At 41.9% G+C, this 26684-nt stretch overlaps 1 protein-coding gene across 1 annotated transcript in view; it reads left to right on the forward strand.

The window, feature by feature from the left end:
• Nucleotides 1-25804, forward strand: part of ELP1 (elongator acetyltransferase complex subunit 1) — a 49475-nt gene extending 23671 nt beyond the window's left edge. Inside the window, exons 17-37 of the mRNA XM_081317543.1 lie at nt 1271-1324; nt 1423-1528; nt 2767-2882; nt 3917-3990; nt 4103-4181; nt 4670-4749; nt 5927-6064; nt 7529-7614; nt 9739-9887; nt 11205-11328; nt 12050-12147; nt 12748-12949; nt 15216-15277; nt 17420-17482; nt 17582-17642; nt 17911-18024; nt 19035-19146; nt 21085-21212; nt 22587-22741; nt 23853-23931; nt 24694-25804. Coding sequence (XP_081173669.1) covers nt 1271-1324; nt 1423-1528; nt 2767-2882; nt 3917-3990; nt 4103-4181; nt 4670-4749; nt 5927-6064; nt 7529-7614; nt 9739-9887; nt 11205-11328; nt 12050-12147; nt 12748-12949; nt 15216-15277; nt 17420-17482; nt 17582-17642; nt 17911-18024; nt 19035-19146; nt 21085-21212; nt 22587-22741; nt 23853-23931; nt 24694-24761 — 2148 coding nt within the window. The 3' untranslated portion in view covers nt 24762-25804. The remainder of the gene's footprint in view (nt 1-1270; nt 1325-1422; nt 1529-2766; nt 2883-3916; nt 3991-4102; nt 4182-4669; nt 4750-5926; nt 6065-7528; nt 7615-9738; nt 9888-11204; nt 11329-12049; nt 12148-12747; nt 12950-15215; nt 15278-17419; nt 17483-17581; nt 17643-17910; nt 18025-19034; nt 19147-21084; nt 21213-22586; nt 22742-23852; nt 23932-24693) is intronic.
• The last annotated feature ends 880 nt before the right edge of the window (nt 25805-26684 follow it).

Raw genomic sequence — 26684 nt, forward strand, 5'->3', positions numbered from 1 at the left:
ATGGCACGTAACATCTTAGGGTTAATATACTTTCAGCCATGCAGGAATTATCAATTGTGATAAATTGGCTTGCTAAACCATTGTTGTGCCATCATAGGAAGATCTTGTTTCCTGAAGTCTTTAACTGTGATTGATTGTGGAAAGACCAGGAAAAGAATGAGAAAGGGACTAGACAGAGGTAGCAGGCAAGTCAATTGGCAGCTTCTCTCATAAATGGCAACGTGATTTGATGGCAAGAAACCTGGGAAGAAATATTTCAAATCATTTAAAGATATGCCTGCTTAATTAACTTGTAACAAATGAGGGTCGGAAATTCCTCTTTAAATTTCCCCAAAGTTGTGCATTTACTTCAGACCGTCCTATGGAAATCTGTATAGTTCTTGCTTCCTTGATCTCGCCTGGCTGCTTGGAGCTTGACAGAGAAATTTGCATACTTGGTGCTCAAGTTCTCTGGGCTTCAGGAGATCTACTAAGCTTATGTATGTAGCAAACTGGAACTACCTCTGTTTCAAAAAATCCACATAGATGTTTGAACTCCGTAAATTTCCATGTGAATCAGAGCAGTCCTTTTTTGAAATAACGGAAAAAGTTACGTGAGGAACAAGAGAGAAAGCCAAGGAAGCAGTTTGCCTTCTGGCTACGAGAAAATTGTAACAGGCAATAGGAAGAAGGTTGAACTACTTAATTTCCATTTTACTTCTGTTTTTGCTAGAGGAAAAAGTGATCCTGTAGCCTGTCAGAAGCTACACCAGTTAGGAGAGTGCTTTATGTCAATACTGTACCTTGAAAAGTCTAGAAAAGATAATTGAGCAGAGAGTGCAAGCGCTTAGAAAGGAGTAAAGTGATTACTTGAAGCCAGCGTGTTTGTTAAAAATAAGTTGTGTCAATGTAATAATACCGTGTTTTTGATTTAGTGACTAAATCACAAGCTAAGGCTGTAAATGCAGTGTTCTTAAACCTCAGTAAGTGGCTTGATAAAGTTGGCCCTAACACACATAATGCTCCTTCCTCCACTTCTTTTTCCCCACAACAAGACTTCTGTGAAGTAAGTCAGGCTGAAGGAGAGGAACTGGCCCAAAGTCACCCAGCTGGCTTTCATGCCTAAGGTGTGAAACTAGAATTCACAGTCTCCTGGTTTCTAGACCGGCACCTTAAGTATGACACCAAACTGGTACTCAGCAGAATTAATAGAGCATTGATATAATTCTGGGTTTTGGTTTTGCTTGTTCTGTTTTCTAACTCTGGTTTCCATTCTGCTTTTCTTTCTTAGGAAACCATATTTGGCTTGACTGACAGATGTCGGTTTTTTATTAATGATACTGAGGTACTGTTTGTTCTCATGGCTTTATGTCATCTGCTATGTCCGTAATCCTTTAATGTCCCCCCCAATCAACTGGCAGTTTGATTCTCTGCTTTTTATAGGTTTCTTCAAATATTACGTCCTTTTCAATCAGTGATGAATTTCTCTTATTGACCACACATTCCCATACTTGTCAGTGCCTGCCTATAAGGAACACATCCCTGAAAGGTAAAATCACAATTTCTTATCTCTTGACCATGTGGACCCTTCTCCAACTGTGTTTGTTCAATTATGAAGAGCCATTGCTTGTGAGTTGTCCAAGATCCCGTTGGACTCCTGCATTTTTATGGTCATACACTTTTCCATGGGAGAGTAGCAAGGAATGCTACTGAATGATGAACCTGGCCAGCCCCAAACTTTACAATCCCATTTTCAAAATGCCAGTTGAAATGTCGAAACTTTCTGCTGTATGCAGGTTGCAAAATATTGTCATGATGAGAATGAAGGTTATGGCGTTTCATCCTGGCCTTGCCTTCCTTTGTTGCATTTCCTGCATACCCAGACATTTTAGCTTGTCTACACTTTTTCAAAGATGATCAGGGTATTCTTTTTACCTATTAGACAATGGACCTTACTAAGATATAAGTTCTTAAGGGGAAATCTCAGTCCAGTTAAGGTTTTGGTCATGTTTGTGTCCAACTTCACCATAAAAAGGTAAAGGTAAAGGTTCCCCCGCACATTCGTGCTAGTCGTTTCCGACTCTAGGGGCCGGTGCTCATCTCCGTTTCAAAGCCGAAGAGCCAGCGCTTGTCCAAGGACGTCTCCGTGGTCATGTGGCCGGCATGACTAGACGCCAAAGGCGCACAGAACGCTGTTACCTTCCCACCGGAGTGGTCCCTATTTTTCTACTTGCATTTTTACGTGCTTTCGAACTGCTAGGTTGGCAGAAGCTGGGACAAGTAACAGGCGCTCACTCTGTTACGCGGCGCTCGGGATTCGACCCGCCAAACTGCCGACCTTCCGATCGACAAGCTCAGCGTCCTAACCCACTGAGCCACCGCGTCCCCTAACTTCACCATAGGAAGGACATAATGTTTGAGTTCAGACCATACTGATTTAATTGAAAGTAGTGCCTTCATGACATTATAAGTGCTCTCTTTGGGAAACAAAGAAATATTGATGTTCACATCACCGAGTACCACTGCAATTGATCCTCAGGAGGTGCGGAAGGATTAACCTGAATAATTCTTAAATATATCTTCCTAGTTAACAGTTCCATGATGAAACTTTACTTCTCAAGATCAGACACGGGGACTTTCTAGTCATATTCCAAATTACTACATAGGATTTTTACTGCCGTCTTTAATGATTTCATACTTTAGTTTTGAGTGCATTTCTATCCTATTCATAAAAGCTAATAGAGCTTTGTAATTGGGCTTTTCTGTTACTGACTGTGGCACCTTCAGCTTTGCAAACAGGTCTGGGCAGCACTTCCCTCCCGAATAGCGAGACTCTGCGGAAGATTGAAAGAGGATCCCGGATAGTCACAGTTGTGCAACAACACACAAAGCTGATATTACAGGTTAGTGCTTGTTCTTTGTACACACACCAAAAATGAATGTACAGAGGAAAAGACTAAATTTATTTAGTCCTTTATTTTTCAATTAAAACTAAATTGAAATCTCCTGTCAGCCATCTGGCTGTTGTTGCAGTATACCTTTTAGGCAGCAGCCTTGTCTATACTATAAAATATCTGCTCAAAAGGAAAAACAGTAGGTTGGACGGAATAAAGAAGAGCATTAATTCAAGCATAGGGCATCAGCCTATTTATAGTCCAATGTACTACAATCTTATAATGTGTGATTTTCCTGCTCATGTGAATTGGCCTAGATCAGACATGTCAAACACAAGGCCCGGGGGCTGGATCCGGCCCGCGAAGTGGTTTCATGTGGCCCGCGAAGCCATCCTGGAAACAGTGAGGGAACGGCCCCCACTGCCTTGGCCCTGGCCCAGAGACCCTCCTCCTGCCAGAGACCCTCAGATCTGTCCCACTCCTGCCCAGGCCCCCATAGGCACCCTTGATGCAAACGATGTAGAGCTGGCCACGCCCACCCAGTAGGCCATACGCACTCTAGCCACGCCCACCCAGTAGGCCATGCCCACCCTGGCCATACCCACACAGCCCCCTGAGGGCAACCGCAATGCTGATACGGCCCTCAATGAAATTGAGTTTGACACCCCTGGCCTAGATGGAGGTCTATTTCATCTCCTATTAGGGGCAGCTTTATTTTATAAGATACATGTGTTCCTAAAGGGGGAGCAAAAAGACTACGGTTGTATCAGCAAACAGACGTGCAAGGCATGCAGAATGGCCTGAAGTTCACTAAATGCTCAGCTAAAAGTATTTTCATTGATTTATTTGGCATATAATCATCGTTTTCATTAGCATGTTCAACAGGACTAGTAGATTTTATGAGTTCCACTCCAAACCGCTATTGAACTGGAACCTTGATGCTCCTTGTACTTGACTTGATGTCAAGTGGCTACAGATCAGCAAGAGCTCTTGGGGGGGGTCCTCCCCTGCTTCATAGTGAATTTATGCTGGTATCTCTACAGGTGCCAAGAGGAAACCTGGAAACTATTCATCATCGAGCCCTTGTTCTAGCTCAGGTTCGCAAATGGCTGGATCGGTGAGTTGAGCTGACTTAACTCCTCTCAGTGTTGGCCTCAGAGAGGCTGTGTAACCTGATGTTTCTGCAGTCACGTCGGAACTGATAAACTCTGTTCTGCCTCTCCTGCTAGCCTCCAGTTTAAAGAAGCGTTTGAATGTATGAGGAAGCTACGAGTCAATCTCAACCTGTTCTATGACCACAATCCAAAGGCAAGTAGAAGCTATTTGCTTAGTTGGCATCTTCTGAAGGGATTCCTGTGAACTCAAATGATGGTCTTTCAGGATGAGGACAGGGAGATGGCACCTCTGTTTCTGCCACCACTTGTTCTTTAAGAGTCATCAATAAATTCACCAAACTCATAAGGGGGTTAATGGCATGGAGGGTGGTTGATATATCTATTTATATGATCAGGAATAGCTCTGAAGCAAGATGTAGACTTGATTAGATCCTAAGACATTCCCGTTTTTTTAATCAAAGTTCGTGGATTGGGAAATCTTGCTGTATCACAACACAATATAATTATTTTCCAATATGTAGAGTGGTTGCATGGGAAAAATGATTTTTTTCCCATCAGAACTTGGTGAGCAACGAAAGACACTTCATTGTGGTATTTGGAGTACTTTTTCCATTTTAAATAGATGTGTGTACAGTATATGGCAGTTTAATGAATATTTAATGATATTTGCTTTCTTTTCAGGTCTTCTTAGCTCATGTTGAAACATTTATAAAACAAATTGATTCTGTAAATTACATCAATCTGTTCCTCACGGAACTGAAGTGAGTATTGGTTTGCTTAATAATAAAGATTGGCTTTTAATACAGAGCGTTAATGGTATCATTCAAATCCTTGAGGAGGATTTGAAAGGGGTTAGGAATACTTCCTTCCAGTTAGTCATCTTTCTCTTTTGAAATTTGCTCCCTTTGGTGCCAGAAAAAGAAATGGTACTATAAATGATTTTTCCATCACCATCAAAACTACTCTGTGTCTTTAAAAAGAGACATCTTGGCTTTTTTAAATGCACGAATATGCAAGACACAATTAGATTCCATCCAACTCCAGCAAATATTTAATATGCTGAGTAAGATTGGCATAAGTTAAAACAATATGAAGCAAAAGAAGAAGAAAATAATCTGGATTATCCATAGGAATTGAGGCAAAATTCCCCTGTTGACATGCCATTCATCTATGCTGGATTAAAAATCTAGCATTGCTGCCTCCCCAGCCAATGATCACGTTAAGAGTTATGATCCAGTGTATCGAGAGGGACTTGGGTTGAATGCAAGGCTAGAGAAGAAATGGGACTATTTTGGTTGAAACTTGATAATCTCACATATTGTTTGGGAAAGATGGGGAAGTTATCAAAGTAAATGTTAAGAGAGAATTCTGTTTCTATAACATTTAAATATATTTCATTTCTGAACCAAGATTTTGCAATTTGCCCAAATTCCGCAAATTCACTTACTTTTCTCATAACTTTTGTGATTTCTTCTGTGATTCTCTTACTTGAATAGAAGTAAAACGTCTAGGAAGGAACTGAAAGATGATATGAGTGAGGCTGAAATTCTTTTCTCTGTCTTTCGGCTTGGCTTGTGAGATATTTGTAGGCTTGGTTGCACATTTTCAAGAAAACTAAGGCAACGGAAGGCAACCTTGGCTCTTTTATGACTCATGGACTTCAACTCCCAAAATTTCTGAGTCAGCCAATTCTGGGAGTTGAAGTCCACGAGTCATAAAAAAGCCAAGGTTGCCTACCCCTGTTCTAAGGGATAGGAATTGTATTAATAAAAGCTGGGTTTTGTGACCAAACACTTCGTTTCTTATTTTTGAGGAACCATAGCATATAGTTGGCTCTACGAAATATTTTTAGTTAATATTATTGCCCGACACCATTACACTGTGCTTACATACGTTTGCTTTGTAAATATAGTAAGATCATTTTTCCCCCTTTCCTAGAGAAGAAGATTTCACAAAAACAATGTACCCCCCTCCAGATCCCATTGGTGTCAACGAATTGCACTGTTCCAATAATAAAAAGATTAATCTCATCTGTGATGCCATGAGACAAGCAATGGAGAACATCGATGCAACTAAGTAAGGGACATAAATTTACAAAACATCTACAGATACAAAGGCAGTATCAGTACACTGTCACATTGGTAACAAAGCCCAGGATGCAGCCCCATATTTAGGAAAAGTCTTAGTGATGGTCCCCCTTCAGAAAGCAGCTCAAGTGCAAGAGTTAGGAAAAGGGAAGACATACCTCACTTTCCTCACTCTTGACAGGTGAGGTTCACCAATTGAAAAAGAGAGAATGGTACTTCTGACTTCAAAAGTAGGAAGCGTACCGTGTCTCTCTTCTGTCTATCAAGACATGCTGCATTCATATATGCTATTGTGCCAGACTTTTAAAATAGTTCTCCAGTCTTTCAACACATAGATAATAGATAATTAATTCAACCACATTTTCAACTGGGAAATTGTGGGCAGTTTCAATCGAGTCAAATTCAAAACTGCTAAGAAACTCCTGGAAATTTGGCACTCTAACAGTCAGCCACCAACAGATATATAGAGATAAACCCTGTCTACATACTCTTAAAAGATGTAACCAAAACTCAAGGAAGACAGCCCAGAGCACCTCATCCCTAGCAGTCAACATTCAAATAAGCAGGAAACAGCGAGAGATAAAGAAAAGACAGTACTAGTCAATGAACCATTAAGGAAAAAAATGATACCCCAGGGCAAACTCCTATTACATACACAGGCAGCAAACGCCACTCTTCCATACATTGATGATGTTACCTAGCTTAGTGATTAAATGTGGACAGCATAACACCAGCTGCCTGCAATTAGTGCAGGTTCGCATCCCACCAGGCTCAAGGTTGACTCAGCCTTCCATCCTTCCAAGGTAGGTAAAATGAGGACCCAGATTGTTGGGGGCAATTAAGCTGACTTTGTAATAATGCCGCTTGGGTGTGTGTGTGAAAGCCCTAATAAGCAGGCATATACATAGAATGAAGGCTACTGCTAAGCTTGTAAGCCGCCCTGAGTCTTCGGAGAAGGGCGGGATATAAATGGAATTAAAATAAAAAAATAAAAATAAATAAGTGTCTAAGCTTTTGGCTTGCCTGGGCCGCGCTGAGTGAAGAGGAATTGTCTTGGGTCGCATACAAAATATGTAATACAATTAATGAATATAAATAACAAACTTGCTTTAAAAGTTTACAATCCTGTGGGGCCCAAGTTACTGGCTGTCTAGGGTCACACACATTGATGCAAAGCCGATGCCTGTTCAGAATGGAAAGTAGGTTTGGAAAAAGAAAACTAGGCCTTTCTTCCAGGTTAACAGCTCAATGATGTTCCTGCAAAATTCAGTTTGTTTTATTGGTCTCTAATCAAATAGCCATTTTTAAACATTTCTGGACTGACTTGCAATAGAATTCAGTAGCAATCCTACGTCAGTCAGAATTGTCATGAGATAATTTTTTTAAAAAAATAAATCCCAAACCCTCAAGTTCCCCATTTTTAACTCTTCCTTTTTCTTCCTGGACTCTTTAGGTACTGCTTAGCCATTCTGACTTCTCATGTCAAAAAGAGTCCTCCAGAACTGGAAACAGCCCTGCATAGAATTCGTCAGCTTCAAGGTGCAGTATTAGATTGTTTAGTTGAACAGAACTCTTATGACTACTTAAATCATAATTCAAATAATCCAGTGTGCAGCTAGAGCATACCTTCTCCCCAATTTCAACTTTGTTGTATGTGAGTAAGTAAACATCAGGAAATGGAGTTTCAAATGACAGCCAAATTAATATTGTAATTTATTCTACTCAAGCAAGGCAGATTAATAAGCCAGTGTACACACACACACACACACACACAATATACAGTGTGTAGCTTTATGGCTTTTCTATTTTATTCTTTGAACTCTCGTTTACCAACATTATCAAATTACTGAGTGACATAAATCTATATTGCACAGAGAATAAAGATGAACGAAGGCAATTTGGAAATAAACCACCGTTTGGTTATCAATGACAGACACTCGCAGATACAGAACTTTTATTATACACATTAGAAAACTACAACATTACATTACTTTTTGACATAATCGCCATTCAAATTGAGGCACTTGTCATAATGTCTTACAAGGTTTCAAATTCTTTAGTAATAGTCGCTCAGCACCAAATCTGGGCTATGGGGTGGTGGTGATCAAAAACATCCCAACGGAACTGCTTCAGAAGTTCTTGGGTGCATCTAGCAGTCTACGGGCGAGCATTATCGTGAACCAACACCACACCAGAAGTGGTACCATAGAAAATCCTGCCAGATGTGAAGATGCCAAAAGAGTACTGCAAGTGAAGTTCATGGAGCGTTGGTTCGACCATCAATTCAGAAGTCTCTGAAACATTACGAAAACTCAAGACGAGCCATCCATAACAAGCATCGGGGCATGCTGACGTCCGGTGTGGTGTTAGTTCACGATAATGCACACCGCTAGACGCACCCGAGTACTTTTGAAACAGTTCCATTGGGATGTTTTTGATCACTCCCCCTATAGCCCAGATTTGGCACTGAGCGACTACTACTAAAGAATTTCAAACTTTATAAAACATTATGACAAGTTCCTCAATTTGAATGGCGATTATGTCGAAAAGTAATGTAATGTTGTAGTTTTCAGTTCTGTATCTGCGAGTGCCTGTCATTGATAACCAAACGGAGGTTTATTTTTGAGTTGCCCCTGTATGTATGTATGTATGTATACTTGCCTGTCAGCCAAGTAAAGAGCAAATTGCCCTCTCATGCACCTCCTTATACATATTGTTGTTGTGGATCTGCTCACTGAAAAGGTGAACATCATTTCAAAGGCCAGTGTGGCCATTCAGATTTTTGACACAAGGCAACATCATCAAACTAAAGCAACAGAGCTTAGACCAGTTTCCCACTACTGAGTTAGAATGTCTTCATAGCATCATCAAGCCATCATTGAAATGATTTAGTACCTTTGCTGTGACTTTGGCACAAGAGCGTTCAGCAATTCTGGAAGATGCTAAAGTGGAGATGACCTTATTTTTCTTTGGTTCATTCAATGCCCAGTCACTCAAATCAAGGTACCGATGAAGTCCAGAGTATCTCCTAGAATGCTGTTTTTATTGTAGAGTAGAAATTGAAACTAAGTTTTCACTTCCTTCCCCACAAGATATCTGCCAAGTTAAAGGCATTCCCTACAAACCCTATGGAAGAGGGTAGGAAAAAACAGCAGGAATTGGTAACTTTGGGATATCTGAGGGAACACCTGCTGCCGGCATCAAGTTCCCTTCGTCCTGTGCGCTCCCACAGGGAGGGCCTTCTCAGGGTGCCGCCAGCAGAGTTATAGGGGTTTTAGATTTTAATTAAGGATAATTTAATCTATTTTAATTGTTATTAATTTTTGTATTGTGATGTTGTTTTAATTGCCTTGTGAACCGCCCTGGGTCCTGTGGGAGAAGGGCGGTATATAAGTTTAATAAATAATAATACAATAATAATAACTGGCAGTTCTGATTCAAGGATGTAATCACTACAAAAGGAGAAAGCGCTTCTGTATATTTATCGGAGAAGTAACCTCTGCATTGCCTATTAGCAAAAATAACACTCTTTTGCCCAAAATTAGGGTTTGCTCTGTTTTTTCTGGATAAGGTTCTGCCTTTTCAGCATTGAATTCTTGAAGACTGAACCCATATGGTACGTGGAAACAATGCCTGGCTTTTAATTAAAATTAATCTTAACAGGACAGACTTCAGAAACAATTGGATCTGTCAGTGTAGAAGAAGCATTGAAATACCTGCTGTATCTGGTGGATGTCAGTGAATTGTATGATTATTCACTGGGGACATATGACTTCGATTTAGTCATCATGGTTGCTGAAAAGTCTCAGAAGGTAGGATTGGATCTTGTTCTGATTCCATAGATCTTGATCTAGCTACGTTATGAGAAAAATTGTGAAAGGCGTTCAAGAACTGCCACCCTCACCACTCAGTCTCTTCAGCATTTGTAAAATAACAAAAACTCGTACATTAAGCACAAGTCTTAAAAATTACCTGTTTTTCAGTATTGTTTGTTCTGTCGCTCAGCCACATTATTCCATTTCATTGGCTATTTGGCTGTTTAATTAGATTGTCAACAATGGCTCATTCTTCTGGCTGAATGTGCGTATGAGAGAAAAAGGAGAGAGAGAGGGGGGGGGGAGGGAGAGAGGGAGAGAAAGCACATTTATGGTTTCCATAATATCAAAAGGACCAGTGTGGTGTCATCAAGAAACCATGTGTGATTTCATAGCTAATAGAACAGACATAACACAAGGCCCGGGGGCCAGATCCGGCCCGCGAAGTGGTTTCATGTGGCCCGCGAAGCCATCCTGGAAACAGTGAGGGAACGGCCCCCACTCCCTTAGCCCTGGCCCAGAGACCCTCAGATCTGTCCCACTCCTGCCCAGGGCCCCATAGGCACCCTTGATGCGAACGATGTAGAGCTGGTCACGCCCACCCAGTAGGCCATACGCACTCTAGCCACGCCCACCCAGTAGGCCACACCCACCCTGGCCACACCCACCCGGCCCCCTGAGGTCAACCACAATGCTGATGCGGCCCTCAATGAAATTGAGTTTGACACCCCTGTAATAGAATAAAGTACGTGTAGTCCTTGACTTACAATGGTTCATTTGATGACCATTCAGCATTACAACAGCACTGAAAAAAGTGACATGATTGTTTTTCAGTTAGGACCTTTCCAGCCTCCCCGTGATCACGTGACCAAAATTCAGATGCTTGGCAACTGGTTCATCCCAGGGTCATGTGATCCCCTTTTGCAACCTTCTGACAGGCAAAGTAAATGGGGGAGCCAGATTCACCTAACAACAGGTTTACTAACTTTTTAACTGCAGTGACTCACTTATCAACTGAGGGAGGAAAGATCATAAAATGGGGGCAAAATTCACTAAAAGGTCTCGCTTAACAACAGAAATGTTGTGCTCATTTGTGGTCGTAAGGGAGCTACCTGTGTCCATGAGCAAAATGAAGAACAAGGGAAATGGTTCAGAAAACAATATCAAATGTGTTTGTAACAAGTAGCAAGAAATTAGTTTGGTGGCCCCCTCTTCACGCAAAGATAAGCATGCTATTTCAATGTTGTTTTTTTTAAATTACTCTGGCAATTCAGGCCTGATATCAGTAACTTTTATTTATTTATTTATTTGCAGGATCCTAAGGAATATCTTCCATTTTTAAACAAACTTAAGCAAATGGAAATCAATTATCAGCGATACTCAATAGACAAATATTTGAAGCGATATCTGAAGGCTCTCTACCACCTTAGTAAATGTGGTAGGTACATTGGAAATGTGACACACACACACACCCCGCCAGACAGAAAGTCATGAATAAGCAACACTTTTTTTAAAGCATTATAATACTGCTTGGAAATGACTGAAAATGCTGGTAGGGAAGTCACCGAGGAAAGCCTCTGAAACCATGGAAGAGCACGTATGCTGCCCATCGTGGTTTAGGGAAGGTTTTGAATCAGCTCACTGGAAACTGTGAGGAGAGAAGTAGTAAAGAGGGAGGAGATCTTTTCAGGCCAATAGGTATGCTTGGAATATGGAGGATGGATCCCTCTAGGGGACTCGTGCATTAAAAAATGGTTGCCGGGGAGATGTAGAACATAAAACCCCATGAATTACAAGATGAGTCTGCTCCCCCAGTTGCTTCTAGCTTCTTTGTTTAAAAGATCTGGGGTAGTTGTTTTTTTTTAATGGATAAGTGGTTGCCAAGGGAGATGCAAGCAAGTAAATTGAGCCTTCGAAATCACAGATCTGATATAATTGTACTATGCAGTCATCCAGATTTGAAAAAAAGAAAAAAAAAGTTTTGAAGTAGGACATGATTTGGAGTGCAAACTGTTGAAACTGTTTCCTGGATTTGGGCAACCTAACAAGCTGTAGTTTAAAATAAAATGTCATCGCAGTGAATCCAAACTGGGTCCCACAGACCTATGCAAAGCTTCGCCTCTTCAGTGTCTGAAGAAAATATCTCTTGTTTTTCTCAGGCTCAGAACATTTTCCAGAGTTCCTAAATTTGGTGGTTGACCAGAATTTGTATAATGAAGCCCTCAAGCTCTATTTGCCAGACACACAAGAATACAAGGTACACAAATAGTTTTCCGTCCGTCTTTATTTGTGGTCCTTTACTGATGTGAGCAGGCAGCTGCACTCGAGTCATAAAGTACACGCTGCACACTGGCAGAGATCATTCTCTGAATATTTCCTTCGTTTATCAAACGCAGAGTACTTTAGCTAGAGGTTCCTCTTACATAAAATTTGGTTTCTGACTTCGGGTTTACGTAAGCTTTTAAATGTGATCTATTGTCTTTTGAATTAGAGGAGACATCTGATCTGCAAAAGGGTTGTGTGGAACCTGGTTCCCTTAGAAATCGGCCAGGGATTCCTCATTAAAAGGTTTTGTAAAGCAAAATGAATCCTCTGATAGTTTTTCCATGCATGGTGTTGCATCAGTCTTTCCCCGAATGTGCAACGGAAGGACTAGTAAAATGCAAAAATATTTGCTCTGGTTTCAGATGCTTCCCAATCTCGCCTACACATAGGGTAGATAGCCTGTGCAACTCCTTTGGCAGATGAGTAACGGAATGCTCACTTTACAATTCCACTAGAAAAACAGCCGAGAACAATCAGCTCTTTGATCTGAGGCAAAGCCCGGGACCATTTCCCTGTAACTATTATTTTGCAGACCATCAGCTATGCCTATGGAGAATATTTAATCCAGAAGCATCTCTCTGGACAAGCTGGGCTGATCTTCTTCCGATGTGGCGCCTTTGAGAAAGCTCTGGATGCTTTTTTGATCAGTGGCAACTGGCAGCAAGCCCTCTGTGCAGCTGCCGAACTTTGTTACACTGAAGACAAGCTGGCCAGCCTGGCAAGGAGTATAGCAGGTGAGCATCCATGCTATCCTACACCTCTGTCTCCTTTCCAAATTTGGCGTCCCCATGTTTTTATTTGTATTATCTTTTTACAATTCATTTTCCTTTCCGAAAGCATAAAGGTGGTGCTTAAAAAGGCTGTTCGTGCTTAATAGATAGTACAATTGACACGCACGGCACTTGGCAGAATCACTTAAGAACCAGAGCAAGAAAAAAAGGGGAATGTGAGGAACTCTGGGGAATTGGGGAGGCATGGAAAACGAAGATAAACATCTGCAAACAGACGAACCCACTGCTAAACTTGAAATTCGTTCCACGAAGTTAATTTTGCTTGTACATTGATCAACACATAAAAACTCATTCAAACTGTGACATAGCCAAAGGCATCTTACCTGTCATGTCTTATTTATTTATTCACAGATTTATATGGTTGCCCATAGGTTTATATATGACTCAGTATATGACTCAGGGCAGCTAACAGTGCTAAAAATGATAAAACAAAAACAAAAATATACAACCCGTAGCAGACAAGGAGTTAACAAAAAACAAAACAAAAAAACCATAATTGCAGTGAAAACAACCAGGAGACAGGATTCATTACACACCCAGGGCCCCAGGCTTGACCACAGAGCCAGGTTTTCTTGTGCAAGGCCTACAGGGGTGGCCCAGTCTGATCTCCAAAGGGATGGTATTCCAGCGAGCAGATGCCAAGGCAGAAAAGCTTATTCTCCTGGGCATGATAACTGGCATTCTTCGCCCTCTCTCTCCTGACCAGATAGGACAGGTAGAAACAGCCAGAGAGAGCTGGTCCCATAAGTAACCCGGTTTCGAGCCTTTAAGGGCTTTAAAGGTGATTACTAGGACCTTAAGGGACGCGGTGGCTCAGTGGGTTAGGACACTGAGCTTGTCGATCAGAAAGTCAGCAGTTTGGCGGGTCGAATCCCGAGTGCCGTGTAACAGAGTGAGCACCTGTTACTCGTCCCAGCTCCTGCCAACCTAGCAGTTCGAAAGCACATAAAAATGCAAGTAGAAAAATAGGGACCACTACGGTGGGAAGGTAACAGCGTTCTGTGCGTCTTTGGCGTCTAGTCATGCCGGCCACATGACCACGGAGACGTCCTCGGACAAGCGCTGGCTCTTCGGCTTTGAAACGGAGATGAGCACCGGCCCCCTAGAGTCGGAAACGACTAGCACGCATGTGCGGGGGAACCTTTACCTTTACCTTACTAGGACCTTGAGTTGCACCTGGAAGCATACCACAACAACGGTGTCACATGCTAAAATACAAGACCCACTAACTGCCTGTGTCACTATACAGGTAGCTCTCAACTTACAGCAGTTCTTTCAGTGACCGTTTGAAGTTACAATGCCACTGAAAAAAGTGACTTAGGACCATTTTTCACACTTAACGACCATTGTAGCCTCCCCACGATCATGTGATTTACTTTTGGACGCTTGACAACTGGTTTGTGTTTATGACAGTTGCAGTATCCCGGAGTCATGCTTGCAGCCTTCTGACGTGCCAAGTCAATGGGGAAGCCAGGTTCACTTAGCAGCCATGTTGCTAACTTAACAACTGCAGTGATTCACTTAACCAATGTGGCAAGAAAAGTCCTACACTGGGATAAAACTCACTTAACAAATTTCTCACTTAGTAATATAAATTTCGGGCTCAATTGTGGTCGTACGTTGAGAACACCCTGTACCTGCTGAAGTTTCTGAATGCATTTCCGTGGCAGCCCTAGGTAGAGTTTGTGGCTGCAGTCCAATCTGGAGATCACTCGGGTATGAGTAACCTCGAGGAAAGCCTCCCAGTGTGTCCACGGGAGCCCATTAATCTCCACCTATGACTGAAAGCTTGGAAATTGTAGCAGAAAACTACTTTCGTTTGGTCCTTCCCAAACAGCAACCTTGCCCGACTTCTGAAGATGTTTTTTAGCACTAGCCAAGTATGGTATGGGGCTCAGGTGTTGAGAAAGAAGATGCACGCTCTCTTCAGCTGATGTAAGCCACCATCTCTAAGCCTTAGCAACTCTTTGAACCAGCTCTCTCCCTGGGACTGCATAGCTGAGGTAGTGTGGTACCCTTTTGTGTACCTATTGCCAAAGTGTAAGAATAGGGGTGAGTGACTGAGGAGCTACATTTGGTTCGGAGGCTTGTGAAACTTTTACCAACTTGAAATACTGTCGAAGCACCACATCTTTGCTTCTATTTTAGGAGAGGAGAAAAACAGCCTTTTAAAAATCTTGCATTCTCCTGAATACTTTCCTTCTTTTAGGGAGACTTACTGAAAAGAGAAAATACGTCGATGCAGCAGTTCTTCTGGAACAATATGCCAAGGTATAGTTCCTATTTTACTCTCTATCATTAGTTCTGTTTCTGATCCACTTTTTTATCTGGGGTTTTCCATCCGTGCATATCTCTCTCTCTCTCTCTCCCCTCTCTCTCTCTCTCTCTCTCTCTCTCCACAATGATGCCAGAATGATGACATCACCACCCAAGTGTTGTCATTAGCCCACTGCTCCACCAAGAGCCTTGGTGGAGCAGTGGGCTAATGCCTCCTTAAGTAACACCAGGTGCCTGCAATTAGTGCAGGTTCGCATCCCACCAGGCTCAAGGTTGACTCAGCCTTCCATCCTTCCGAGGTAGGTAAAATGAGGACCCAGATTGTTGGGGGCAATTAAGCTGACTTTGTAATAATGCCGCTTGGGGTGTGTGTGTGAAAGCCCTAATAAGCAGGCATATACATAGAATGAAGGCTACTGCTAAGCTTGTAAGCCGCCCTGAGTCTTCGGAGAAGGGCGGGATATAAATGGAATTAAAATAAATAAATAAAATAAAAAATAAATTTTGTACTTGTGGCCCAACATTTGACACAGCTATATCAATCATAGTATTTGCATCTGTGACAGTATTTCTAGAGTCCTGTTTTTGTGTCATTATTTCCAGAATCCCATTTTCCCTTTTTATCTTTAGCCTGGATTTGAAAATAGAAAGTGAACAATGAGCAGCAGTGGGTTGCTTCTCCCCCCCAACAATTAGCTAAAAATCAAAACACCTGCAGCTCTGTCTTCTGTTTGTAAACACCATGATTTGCCCACCATGTCTCTGGACAAGTTCCCTATTCTGCAGGACCCCCATGTCCTCATCTATCTACAGCCAAATGTACACACTTCACTGTGTTGAACCCTGTTGCTTAATGGCACCAAATTTATTATGAAAACCTCTTCGTCCATGCCACATCTGTTTATGTGACAAAGCTATCAGTCTTTCATCCATTCCCGACTGACAGTATAAGTACTGCTAAAGTATTGCTCGTTGCTATCCTAAAGATTTAACCCACCTAATAAAATTAGCTCGATATCTCAAAAGTCCTGTGAAGGATACCAGATAAGGGAAAAACAAGAGCTGGTTCAGGCATGTATGGCTAGAAATAGATTTAATTAGAGACATACCTCATCTGATGCTCTTGAATAGCACTATGGCTGAGTGGACGTGGAAAGATAGACGCATTTGGAACATGAAGTTATATCTGCTCTAGTTCTTCACGGATGCAGAATATTACCTGCAATGTAGTGATAACGCTACAGGAGAAAATCACAAAAGTACGAAGAACACCAAATAGAAATAGAATGACTGTGGCAAAAGAAATCAAAGATAATACCAATATCACCTTGGGTACAGTGCAGGAGCCCTCTCCCTATAGATACTCAAATGTGGAAACTCAGTATTATTATTATTATTATTATTATTATTATTATTATTATTATTATTATTATTATTATTATTATTAATTTTATTTGTGTACCGCCCTTCTCCCGAAGGACTCAGGGCGGTGAACAGGGCAATACATGTTAAAAAGACAGAATACAAAAATTAAAATAGATTAAACAAAGTGCCCAGAACTCTTAAATAGATTAAAACACATTTAAAAGTAATAAAAACCCAACCCCATCCCATCAGGCCAGGCCAGCTTGTTCAAAGAGATACCTCTTTAGATCGCGCTGGAAGGAGCGAAGGTCGGGCGCCATCTGGAGCTCAACCGGAAGACGGTTCCATAAATCCGGCACGCCCACAGAGAAGGCCCTCCCCCTGGGGGCCACCAGTCGGCATTCTTTGACCGGTGGCACCCTGAGGAGACCCTCTCTGTGGGAGCGTATTGGGCGGAGGGAGTATCCCATACACTTGATTAGCATTGACTCTAGACCATCCCGACACAGTTCATATGGCTTACATGAAGTCGTCAGGCTCAAGTGCACTTACTTCGAACACGTCCCATTTCATGAATGTTGATGTATATATATATATATATGAACCTGCTCTTAAACCTATGAATACTACGAGGTCAAGCAGAGTACTGACTGTGTATTAGGAATACTACAGAATACTATTTTGTTTCTTTTCTGCTAGCAGCATTCAAGAGAGAGAAATATTTGATTAGTTAGCAAAATGGCCATAAATATTTGATTTACCTTCTTCCAGGACTATGAAGAGGCCATCCTGCTTCTTTTAGAAGGAACTGCCTGGGATGAAGCCTTGAGAATAGTAAGATTCCTGAAGCTGTTGAATTCTTTCCATTATCTATTGGAAAGTGTTGTGTTTTGTTTTGTCAAGAGAGGTTTATTGTTTTGTTTTCCATTTCAGATTTACAAATATAATAGGACTGACATTCTAGAGACCAACTTCAGGCCATCTTTGTTGGAAGGTAAGGGCACCCTGACTTCCTGAGAGCTGGTACGTGCTTGGAGGTATGAGTTTAATGAGATTCAAATTAGGTGAAGTGGGAGAAAGCGTGTTGGTCTGAGATAAGGACATATAAAGGGATATTGCGCAATTTTGTCTCTGGGCACAAAGAACATCTAATCTTGATCTTGATTTTTTTTTTCATTGTTCACTGCCAAATCAAAGTTTTTAAATGTGTCTGCTTCAGCTGCAGGTGTATAATTTTCCTTTTACTGTGATCACCTCTCTAGCTCAAAAAAATCATTTGGTGTTCTTGGAAACACAGAAAGCAGAATTTTCTCGCCATCGCAAGCGCCTTTCTGTAGTTCGAGAGCTTAAGCAGCAAGCCCAAAATGAGCTTCTAGGTAATGTATTTCAATGGAATTGTGTTTTGTGACACTAATTCATACAAAGCTCCTTGTTAGTGCCTTGAGATAAGAGCAGGAACTTCAGAGACTACTTCAACAAAATAATAGTTTCTACTAGTTATGAAGTGCTACACAAGTGAGAATGTGGGTAGGCTGGGAAAACAATGGTAAGACCACTGATTTAAACATTCAGGAGATAGCCGTGAATCAGTTGGCAACTGATCTCAAACAATGGCAGTTTAGCCTAGATCAGTGATGGCGAACCTTTTAGAGACCGAGTGCCCAAAGTGCAACCCAAAACCCACCTACGTATCGTCGGGTGCCGGGTGGGCATGACTGCAGTGGTAACGGCAGACTGGGTGGGACTAAAAAGTTCAATCAATCGATTCCAACTTTGCGAGATCTTTTTTTTCCCCCGCGAGAAGTTAAAATTGATTGATTGATCCTTTTTTTTTTGTTTGCACACGGTGGCAGAGGCCTAAAGGGAAAAGGTATTATAAAACCCAGCTGAAGGCCTAGGACAGGGGCGACGGCACGCGTGCCCACAGAGAGGGCTCTGCATGCCAACTGTGGCACTCGTGCCATAGGTTCGCCACCACGGGCCTAGATGGAAACAAATTGAGGAAGAAGTGTTTTAAATCACTCAACAAAGTATTTGAACTAAAGTTGTCAGGAATATCTGCCATACATCCAGAGGAATAAGATGCTGGACTAGATAGAACTCATTCATTCATTCATTCATTCATTCATCTTATTAACTAAGAGATCAGACTGCATTTCTGAACATTCCACGTCAGGGATCACTTCACATCAGGGGCCATAGGTCTACTCTTACCTTTTTCCTTGGTTTTACCTTCCTTGGATGCACCTGAAACATTGCAGAATGTTTCTAAAACAGTCAAAAAAGTGCTATTGAAATGAAGTAGTGAGAGGGGAGTTTATTTAGCAGATAAGATGTGCATGTTTCCCCCCCCCCTTTTATTGATCAAAATAACTAATTTTTGCAGATCACGAAGCGTCAAATTGTCCTGAATCGGATCTCTTTTCTGATACCAGCAGTTTGGTGACAGCCAGTGACACAAGTTCCAAATATACTCACAGTAATTCAAGAATATCTGCGTATGTTACTTTGCCTTATCTTAGCTTTGGTGTACAACAGTTTCACTGCCATTCGTGTCCCAAGTGGAAAATTTTGGAATTTCATTGGTTCCCAGATATAAAGACTGCCTTTCTTAGATCTGCCTTTGCTACCTGGACTCCACTGGGAGATTGATAACCAAACAGGCTGAAAAGCAACTTCTCTTGGCTCCTGAGAGGCCTGCAACATTAATCATTAACATTAAACATTTTCGCCTGTAAGAAAAATAATTTTAGAATTTTGAGTTTGTAAGAGTTGGAGAGAGAAAATTTCACCTTTTAAAAGTAATCTCCTTTAGGAATTCAGTATAATCTATTATAAAGGTTGGCCATATATGATGAGGCGTTGAAGTGTATGGCTAATGACATGATTCCAGTTCTCAGATCATGGGTGTACAGAGAGATAACGAAGGCATAGGAATAAAAATAATTCCTTTGTTGATTCTGTTGGTATTAATTGGAACCAGAGATTACATTTCCCCAAAAGACAAGGACATAAAAATGCTTCAGTCTCTGGCAATAATCACAGTTAATAGTGAAAAAAGAAGGAAAATGGATAAATTTCATTCCAAACTTTACACTCAGAGCTGATTGTTCTTGACATTGTAAACAAGGCTCTTTGAACGAGGTGATTCATATAGATGAGAATGTGAGCAGGCATTCCTTCAGTTCATTAAAGTACCGTATTTTCCAGCGTATAAGACGACTGGGCGTATAAGACGACCCCCCAACTTTTGAGATGATTTTCAAGATTTTTCGTCTTATACGCCGGAAAATCAGCGAGCCCGGGAAGGCACGCCCTCCCCTCTCACTGTGGAGGAAGCAGGGCAGGCTGGCGTCCGGCGGGAGCCAGCAGGGCAGGCTGGCGTCTGGCGGGAGCCAGCAGGCCAGTCCTGCGCACGCGCTCCCCGGCTCCTAAGGAGTCCTCGGGGAGCCATGGCAGGCGCCTCACACTCTTCCCTCTTGAAGCAGCATCGGCGGAGCCGTCCGGCGTCGGGCGGGAGCCGGCAGGGCAGTCCTGTGCAGGACTGCCCTGCCGGCTCCCGCCAGACGCCAGCCTGCCCTGCTTCCTCCACAGTGAGAGGGGAGGGCGTGCCTTCCCGGGCTCGCTGACCTGCAGCCAAGCCAGAGCCAAAAGGGGCCTTTCCTTCCACCCACCCTTTGGAATAGACGCAAGAGCTCCCGGGGTCTGACGTTTGCAAGGGGGAGGGGAAGGGGCTGAGAGGCTCTTGGGGGTGGGAAGGGAGAGTCACGTTGGAGGGGGGACTGGACTAAGGAGGCTTGAAGTTGCTTTGCAAGAACGGGGGCGCTCGATTGATTTATGTACTATTTTCTGGCGTATAAGATGACTGGGCGTATAAGACGACCCCCCAACTTTTGAGATGATTTTCATGAGTTAAAAAGCCGTCTTATACGCCGGAAAATACGGTAGCTATTTTTTTGAATGTTTTGCTTATCTGCACAGTGTAAATCTGCTTCTTTGTGACTACATATGTATTCAGTTTGAAACTCCTTTATTTTCCCCTTTATAAAAATCCAGATGCACATAGAAAACTTGCTGCACATAGAAAACAAGCATACTAGGAGAAAAGGTTTTCTCCTTCTCTTGATGTGCAACTTTTCCATTTTCAGGAAAGGAAAGGGTTTGCATTTGGAGGGAGCAGAGCTAGCTTAAGGCGGTCATCTTGTCCTATAAATTCCATCTGCAGTCTGAAGTTACACAAACCAGGCTTACCATTTTAGGATGAGACTTCCATCATCCAATGTAACCCGTGTGCAAGTGCAAAAATACTTACCAGATCAAATGTTTATAAGCTGTCCTCCACCCCCCACCCCCCACCAATCCCTTTAGCCTGTCTCTACATTTCTCCACTACTACCTGGCCAGCTCATTTTGCAGATGCTGTTTGTTCTCTTGTAGACGTTCCTCAAAGAACCGTCGCAAGGCAGAACGCAAGAAACACAGTCTGAAGGAAGGGAGTCCCTTAGAAGATGTTGCACTTTTGGAGGCTTTAGGGGAAATCGTTCGAAATATTGACAATTTGAAAGGTTAGTTGCAAAGGCTGGTTCTTCAGATTTTGGACCTGGCTCAGAAAAACAGCCCTAAAGGAGATCAGGCAAAGAACTGATGGAGATGTCCAAAATCAGGGCCTCATGGTCATGTCTAGAGAGATTCCAAACGTTGATCTTTACCAGTCTTGGAGTAATAGGGAGTTGCATAAAAGCCTTACTTCCTTATCGGATGAGCCTAATTACCAAATCCACACATCCAAACCAAGTTTGTAGATGGGATAACAATTTGTGAATACTTAACTGTTCATGCTAATTTATTTACTTATTTGTTTATTAGACTTTTATACCACCTTATTACTTTATAAGTAACTCAAGGTGGTGAACATACCTACTATTCCTTCCTCCTCCTATGTTCCCCACAACAACCCAGATGGCTTTCACACTTAAGGTGGGACTAGAATGTACAGTCTGCTATCAATTCTTCACCATTGGCTCTTATTTTCTTCTCACTTTTAGAATCTTCTGATATGATAGTAGTCTTAAATAAATCAGATTAATCTTTTAAAAATGGCTGCAAATGAGCTAGTTTTTTTTAAAAAACCAAAACCAAAAAAACAGTGCTGAGGAGATAAAACACAGTGATCGTTCTCACTGTCTTGTCTTTTATTGCACTTTGGTTCTCTTTTACTTGTCCTCGTTCCTAAATATAATCAGGCCTGTAATCACTACTTTGATAGCAGAATAGCATAAGAGAAATGGTGCACACGGGTGTGTTGGCTTAGCATTTAAAAGACACTGAGCTTGTCAGCTGGAAAACTTGACAGCCTGTTTTTCAAGACCTGAACGCTGCACAACAGGGTGAGTTCCCATTCATTGTCCCAGCTCCTGCCCACCTAGCAATTCAAAAGCAACTAAATGCGAGTAGATAAATAGATACCACTTGCGTTGGAAGGTAACAGCATTCCATGCGCCTTTGGCATATAGACATGCTGGCCACATGACCATGGACAATGTCTTCAGATAATGCTGGAGATGAGCGCCATGCTCATATATAGTTTGCTTTCCATTCATCTCAAGAACTCTGGAACCATTGGATAGAATGCTGGAACTTTCTAACTTATTAGCCCTGTCAGCCGATAGTGTTATTTTTAGAATGTAGGACATTTCTAAATACGCTTTCCAGAATGTCCCTAGAGGAACGAAGCTCTACAGCAATCTCCAGGGCTGCTGCTCTGAAATCTGTGAGTTTGACCTGATAGATGCAGCTTACACCTATATCTCTGAAAAGGGGGGGGGGTGTCATTATTTTCAACCTAGAGGGCATGGAAGAAAGAGGTTGATCTTCTCTGTGTGCCCTTTTTTAAAATGCATTTTAAACTTACTAGAGTGAGATCTTTTTTTCTCCCCAAGGTGAGATACACAGCATTTTAAGGCACCTAGTCCTGTATAGCTATGATGAGCAAGCCCAGGAATTGCAACAGGCCTTTGAAGATACCCTTCACTCGATGGAGAGCTCCCTGCTTGAAATCTGGAGCCCAGACTTGCAGCATATCCCAGCCAACCCAGTAAGACATTAATTCCAGTGTGTGCCCCCTTGGTACTCTTAACTGGCACGCTGTCTTACACTTGTTTCATTTTGAAAAAAGCATTCTTAAGGAGATCACTTTATTTGAAGAAAAATCAGTTGCAGCGAAGGTATTCACAAACGAGTGTATCCATGAGGGGGGGAGGGAAGGTCAGGAGGAGGCAAACGACAAAAAACAGCCTCAAGTTACCCGCTTTATTCTTGATACGCACTGTGATGTTGCATGCATGTACAAGATGGGAAGAGCATAGGATGCAACTGCATGCCGCTACTTTGGCCTGGGGAATATATGGTAGCGGTTTAGGTTCTCACTCTCATTGCATTTTATTTTTTTAAAAAATCACAGCTGTACCCGATAATGGGTTGTTGGTGGGAGTTAAATTTATTAAGGATAAGACCCAGCTGTCAATAATGTGCCATACAGCGTAGTATATAGCAATTTTATTTAGCTAATTTCTTTTAAGAGAATGCCATTTCACAGGTTTGTGTCAAGAAATCTGTTACTGCCAGGAAGATGATGTATATATGAGGGCAGATAGTCCTTGAACTATGACCATTTGTTCAGCAACCGTTCAAAAATATGATGGTGCTGAACAAATGATTCTTGAAGTTCTGCCTGTCCCAGCATCTCTATGTCATATGATCACAGTCTGGGTACTTTGCACACCCCTCATCCATGTATGCCACACCTCTTGCACTTCCCTTGAACCCTTGTGCACCCTCATTGATCTTCCCCTACACCCTCTCGCTTCTTCCCCCACTCCCCCCCCCCCCGACCTGGGACTTACAACTTCCTGTCAGCTTCCCCACTGACTTTGGTTGTGGAAAGTCAACAGGAAGTTGCCTCACCTAACAACAATGGGATTTAATTAATGACAGCTCCTGGGACACAGGGTTTTTTGTTACTAACAACACAGTCCCAATTGCCGTCATGAATCAAGGACTACTTGTAAATTCAAAGCAGGTGCAAGCGTGGGTTGGGAAACAAAATCAGGTTATAATTCTCCTGTTTGTACCATAGGGTAAATAAGGATTTTCTGGTATTGTTATTCTAAATAAATCAACATGTTACTAATTCCTTGCAATTTTAGATCCTGGGTCCCAATTCAACTGCTAATAGCATAAGTGCTGCCTATACGCAACAGAAAGTGATGGCTCCTATAGTACACGGTAAGACAGATCATGTAGTTTACAAATTAATTACAATTTAAGAGTGTGTGTGTGTGTGTGTATACGTGCACACGTGTGTTTTGCACGGAACCTTGTTACTGTCCTAATAGTATATTAATGTACCATGAAAAAAAGTTGATTTTGCCCATTTACAATGTGAAATGGAATAGCAAACCAAATTTATTTAAATTATTTATTGAATTTTCTATTTCACAGCAGTGACTGAGCAGCATACAAATGAAATATTATCATCAGCTCTTCAAATACTGCTCACTTGTGGGCTGATCGTTCTGGCTTTTTGTAATTCTCAACTGTCAAAAGCTGATCAAAAAATAACTTTTCCCCCAGTTGCAAGAAAGATTACTTCATGCAGTGTGGAGGGAGATTGTGAAATTTAGAAATTGAGCAAACCCCTTCCTTGCTTACTTATGCGCCTCGGCCAGGGTCTAACATAGGAGTTTTGAACCCAGTCCCTAGGTGTAGTTACCATGAAGCATGCCATTTAGGAAAGCTCAGAATTGAGCTTGCGGTTTTAGGTAGCAAATGAATAAAATTTTAGCTTATTCTTCAGTGATTTCAAGTAGCAGACAAAGCATAGGACTATTTTCACAGTGGTACATTTCTTTTTATCTCATTTGTGAGGTTTTGTTAATTATTTTTGTCAGAATGTTTACATACGTTTTTCTGTAATACCTGTTACTTTTGCTTGTTTGTTTGCTTATCTTATTTGTAGGATTATCTCTTGCTTTTTCTTTCTCTCAGATCCAGAGATCTTTATTGCTCCCAAACTCAACAAAAACACTCAGTGGAAGCTTACTCTTCTCCAATAAACTCAGTTCCACAGCTATTGTCGGGATGAAGATCTCTATACAGGTAGTCCTCGCTTACCAACAATTGGGACCAGGAACTCCATCACTAAGAGATGCAGTCACAGGGTGTGATGTCAGTTGACCATGCCAACTTACAACAGCAGTTCCAACGGTCCCAGTTGCCATCCATTAGGTGAATCCTGCATTGTCACAGCATCCTGTGGTCATGTTATCACTATTCGTAACCTCCTGCATTGACTTTGCTGGCAGAGAATGTTGCAAATTCTGTAGGACCCTACAACGTCATAACTGCGAGTTGGTTGCTAAGCACCCAAATTGTAATCATGTGACCACAAGGATGCTGTGATGACCATAACCATGAGGACTAGTCATAAGTCCTCGTTCAGCACCGCTAAACAAGTGGTTATTGAGTGAGGGCTACCTGCATTTAAGTACTGTTTCTCATCATGTATCCTTTAAGTGAAGGATGAATTGGCTTACAAAGCAACGCAAATTCACCTTGCCCCTATGTATGTCTGATCATGGCCTTCCTCCCACTTTTTTTCTCCCAACATAGTCTTTATAACCAGATAGCAACCACTCAGCTTCTAGTATTGTAAATTATTTTTAATATGTTGCTTTGAACTCTCCAAACTCTTTTTTGCAGTTTAATATCTGATCTTTGGAAATTTTAAAGCAGGGCTATCAGTAGCACTTTAATTTTTTAGGGTTTTTTTTAAAGATATACAACTCACTATAAGATTTTTATTAATATATTACACCCTGTTGTGACAAATTGAATATTGATGGAACATTCTTTTTCTGAGAACAAAGGAGAAAGACAGGGGTTAATAAAGTTTTGTTGTAACTTTTTTCTTTGAATCTCTCACCTTTGATTTTCTACATAGTGAGACTCTCATAAAATATTGGAACATTTACTGAGTACACGGTCCTTTTCTGGAAATAGTTTCCAGTGACTGAATCAGATATATGAGCATTCATGTTTGTGTGGGAATAATAATCAATGCCTATTTGTATTTTTAATAAAGGGTGCGTATTACAAATATTGTGGATTGCAATTTCATAACTTTGTGCAACCTCTAAAGATGATTTATGCATGGCCAACGTGTAAGTTTGCCATTGAAAATCTGACTTTATTTTTAAAAGAAATCTCACAGCTGCTAAAGTTGCTGGGATATACTTAAAAGCATACAGCTAGCACATGGGTAGCACTGCCTACCTGAACAGGTGAGGCTTAACAATGCTGCAGAAACCACCCTACTGAAATTCATGACATATATTGGTATTTTAAGGTGCTACAACATCATTTTATTATTATGATTATGATTATGACTACTTAGAGCAGACATGCCAAACACAAGGCCTGGGGGCCAGATCCGGCCTGCGAAGTGGTTTCATGTGGCCCGTGAAGCCATCCTGGAAACAGTGAGGGAACGGCCCCCACTGCCTTGGCCTTGGCCCAGAGACCCTCAGATCTGTCCCACTCCTGCCCAGGCCCCCATAGGCACCCTTGATGCGAACGATGTAGAGCTGGCCATGCCCACCCAGTAGACCATACACACTTTAGCCATGCCCACCCAGTAGACCACGCCCACCCTGGCCATACCCACCCGGCCCCTTGAGGGCAACCGCAATGCTGATGCGGACCTCAATGAAATTGAGTTTGACACCCCTGACTTAGAGCAATCCCTCTGGGAAGTAAAACTCCAGTTGTCTATTCCACTCTTCCCCCCCTCCCTTTGGTAAGATAGACACCGATTTTCAGGAATACAATTATACAATCCTAATTTATTCAAGACAGTCCAGTTGAGTTCAGTGAAGCTTACTCTGGGGTGAATGAACGATGAAGTGCAGTTGCTGGCTCTCCGGCTAGATCACGGGTTGGCAACCCGCGGCTCCTGTGGCTCCTAGCCGCCCGGTGCG

The sequence above is a fragment of the Vipera berus genome (assembly GCF_964194415.1).
Source record: "Vipera berus genome assembly, chromosome: 2".
Classification (NCBI taxonomy): Eukaryota; Metazoa; Chordata; class Lepidosauria; order Squamata; family Viperidae; genus Vipera; species Vipera berus.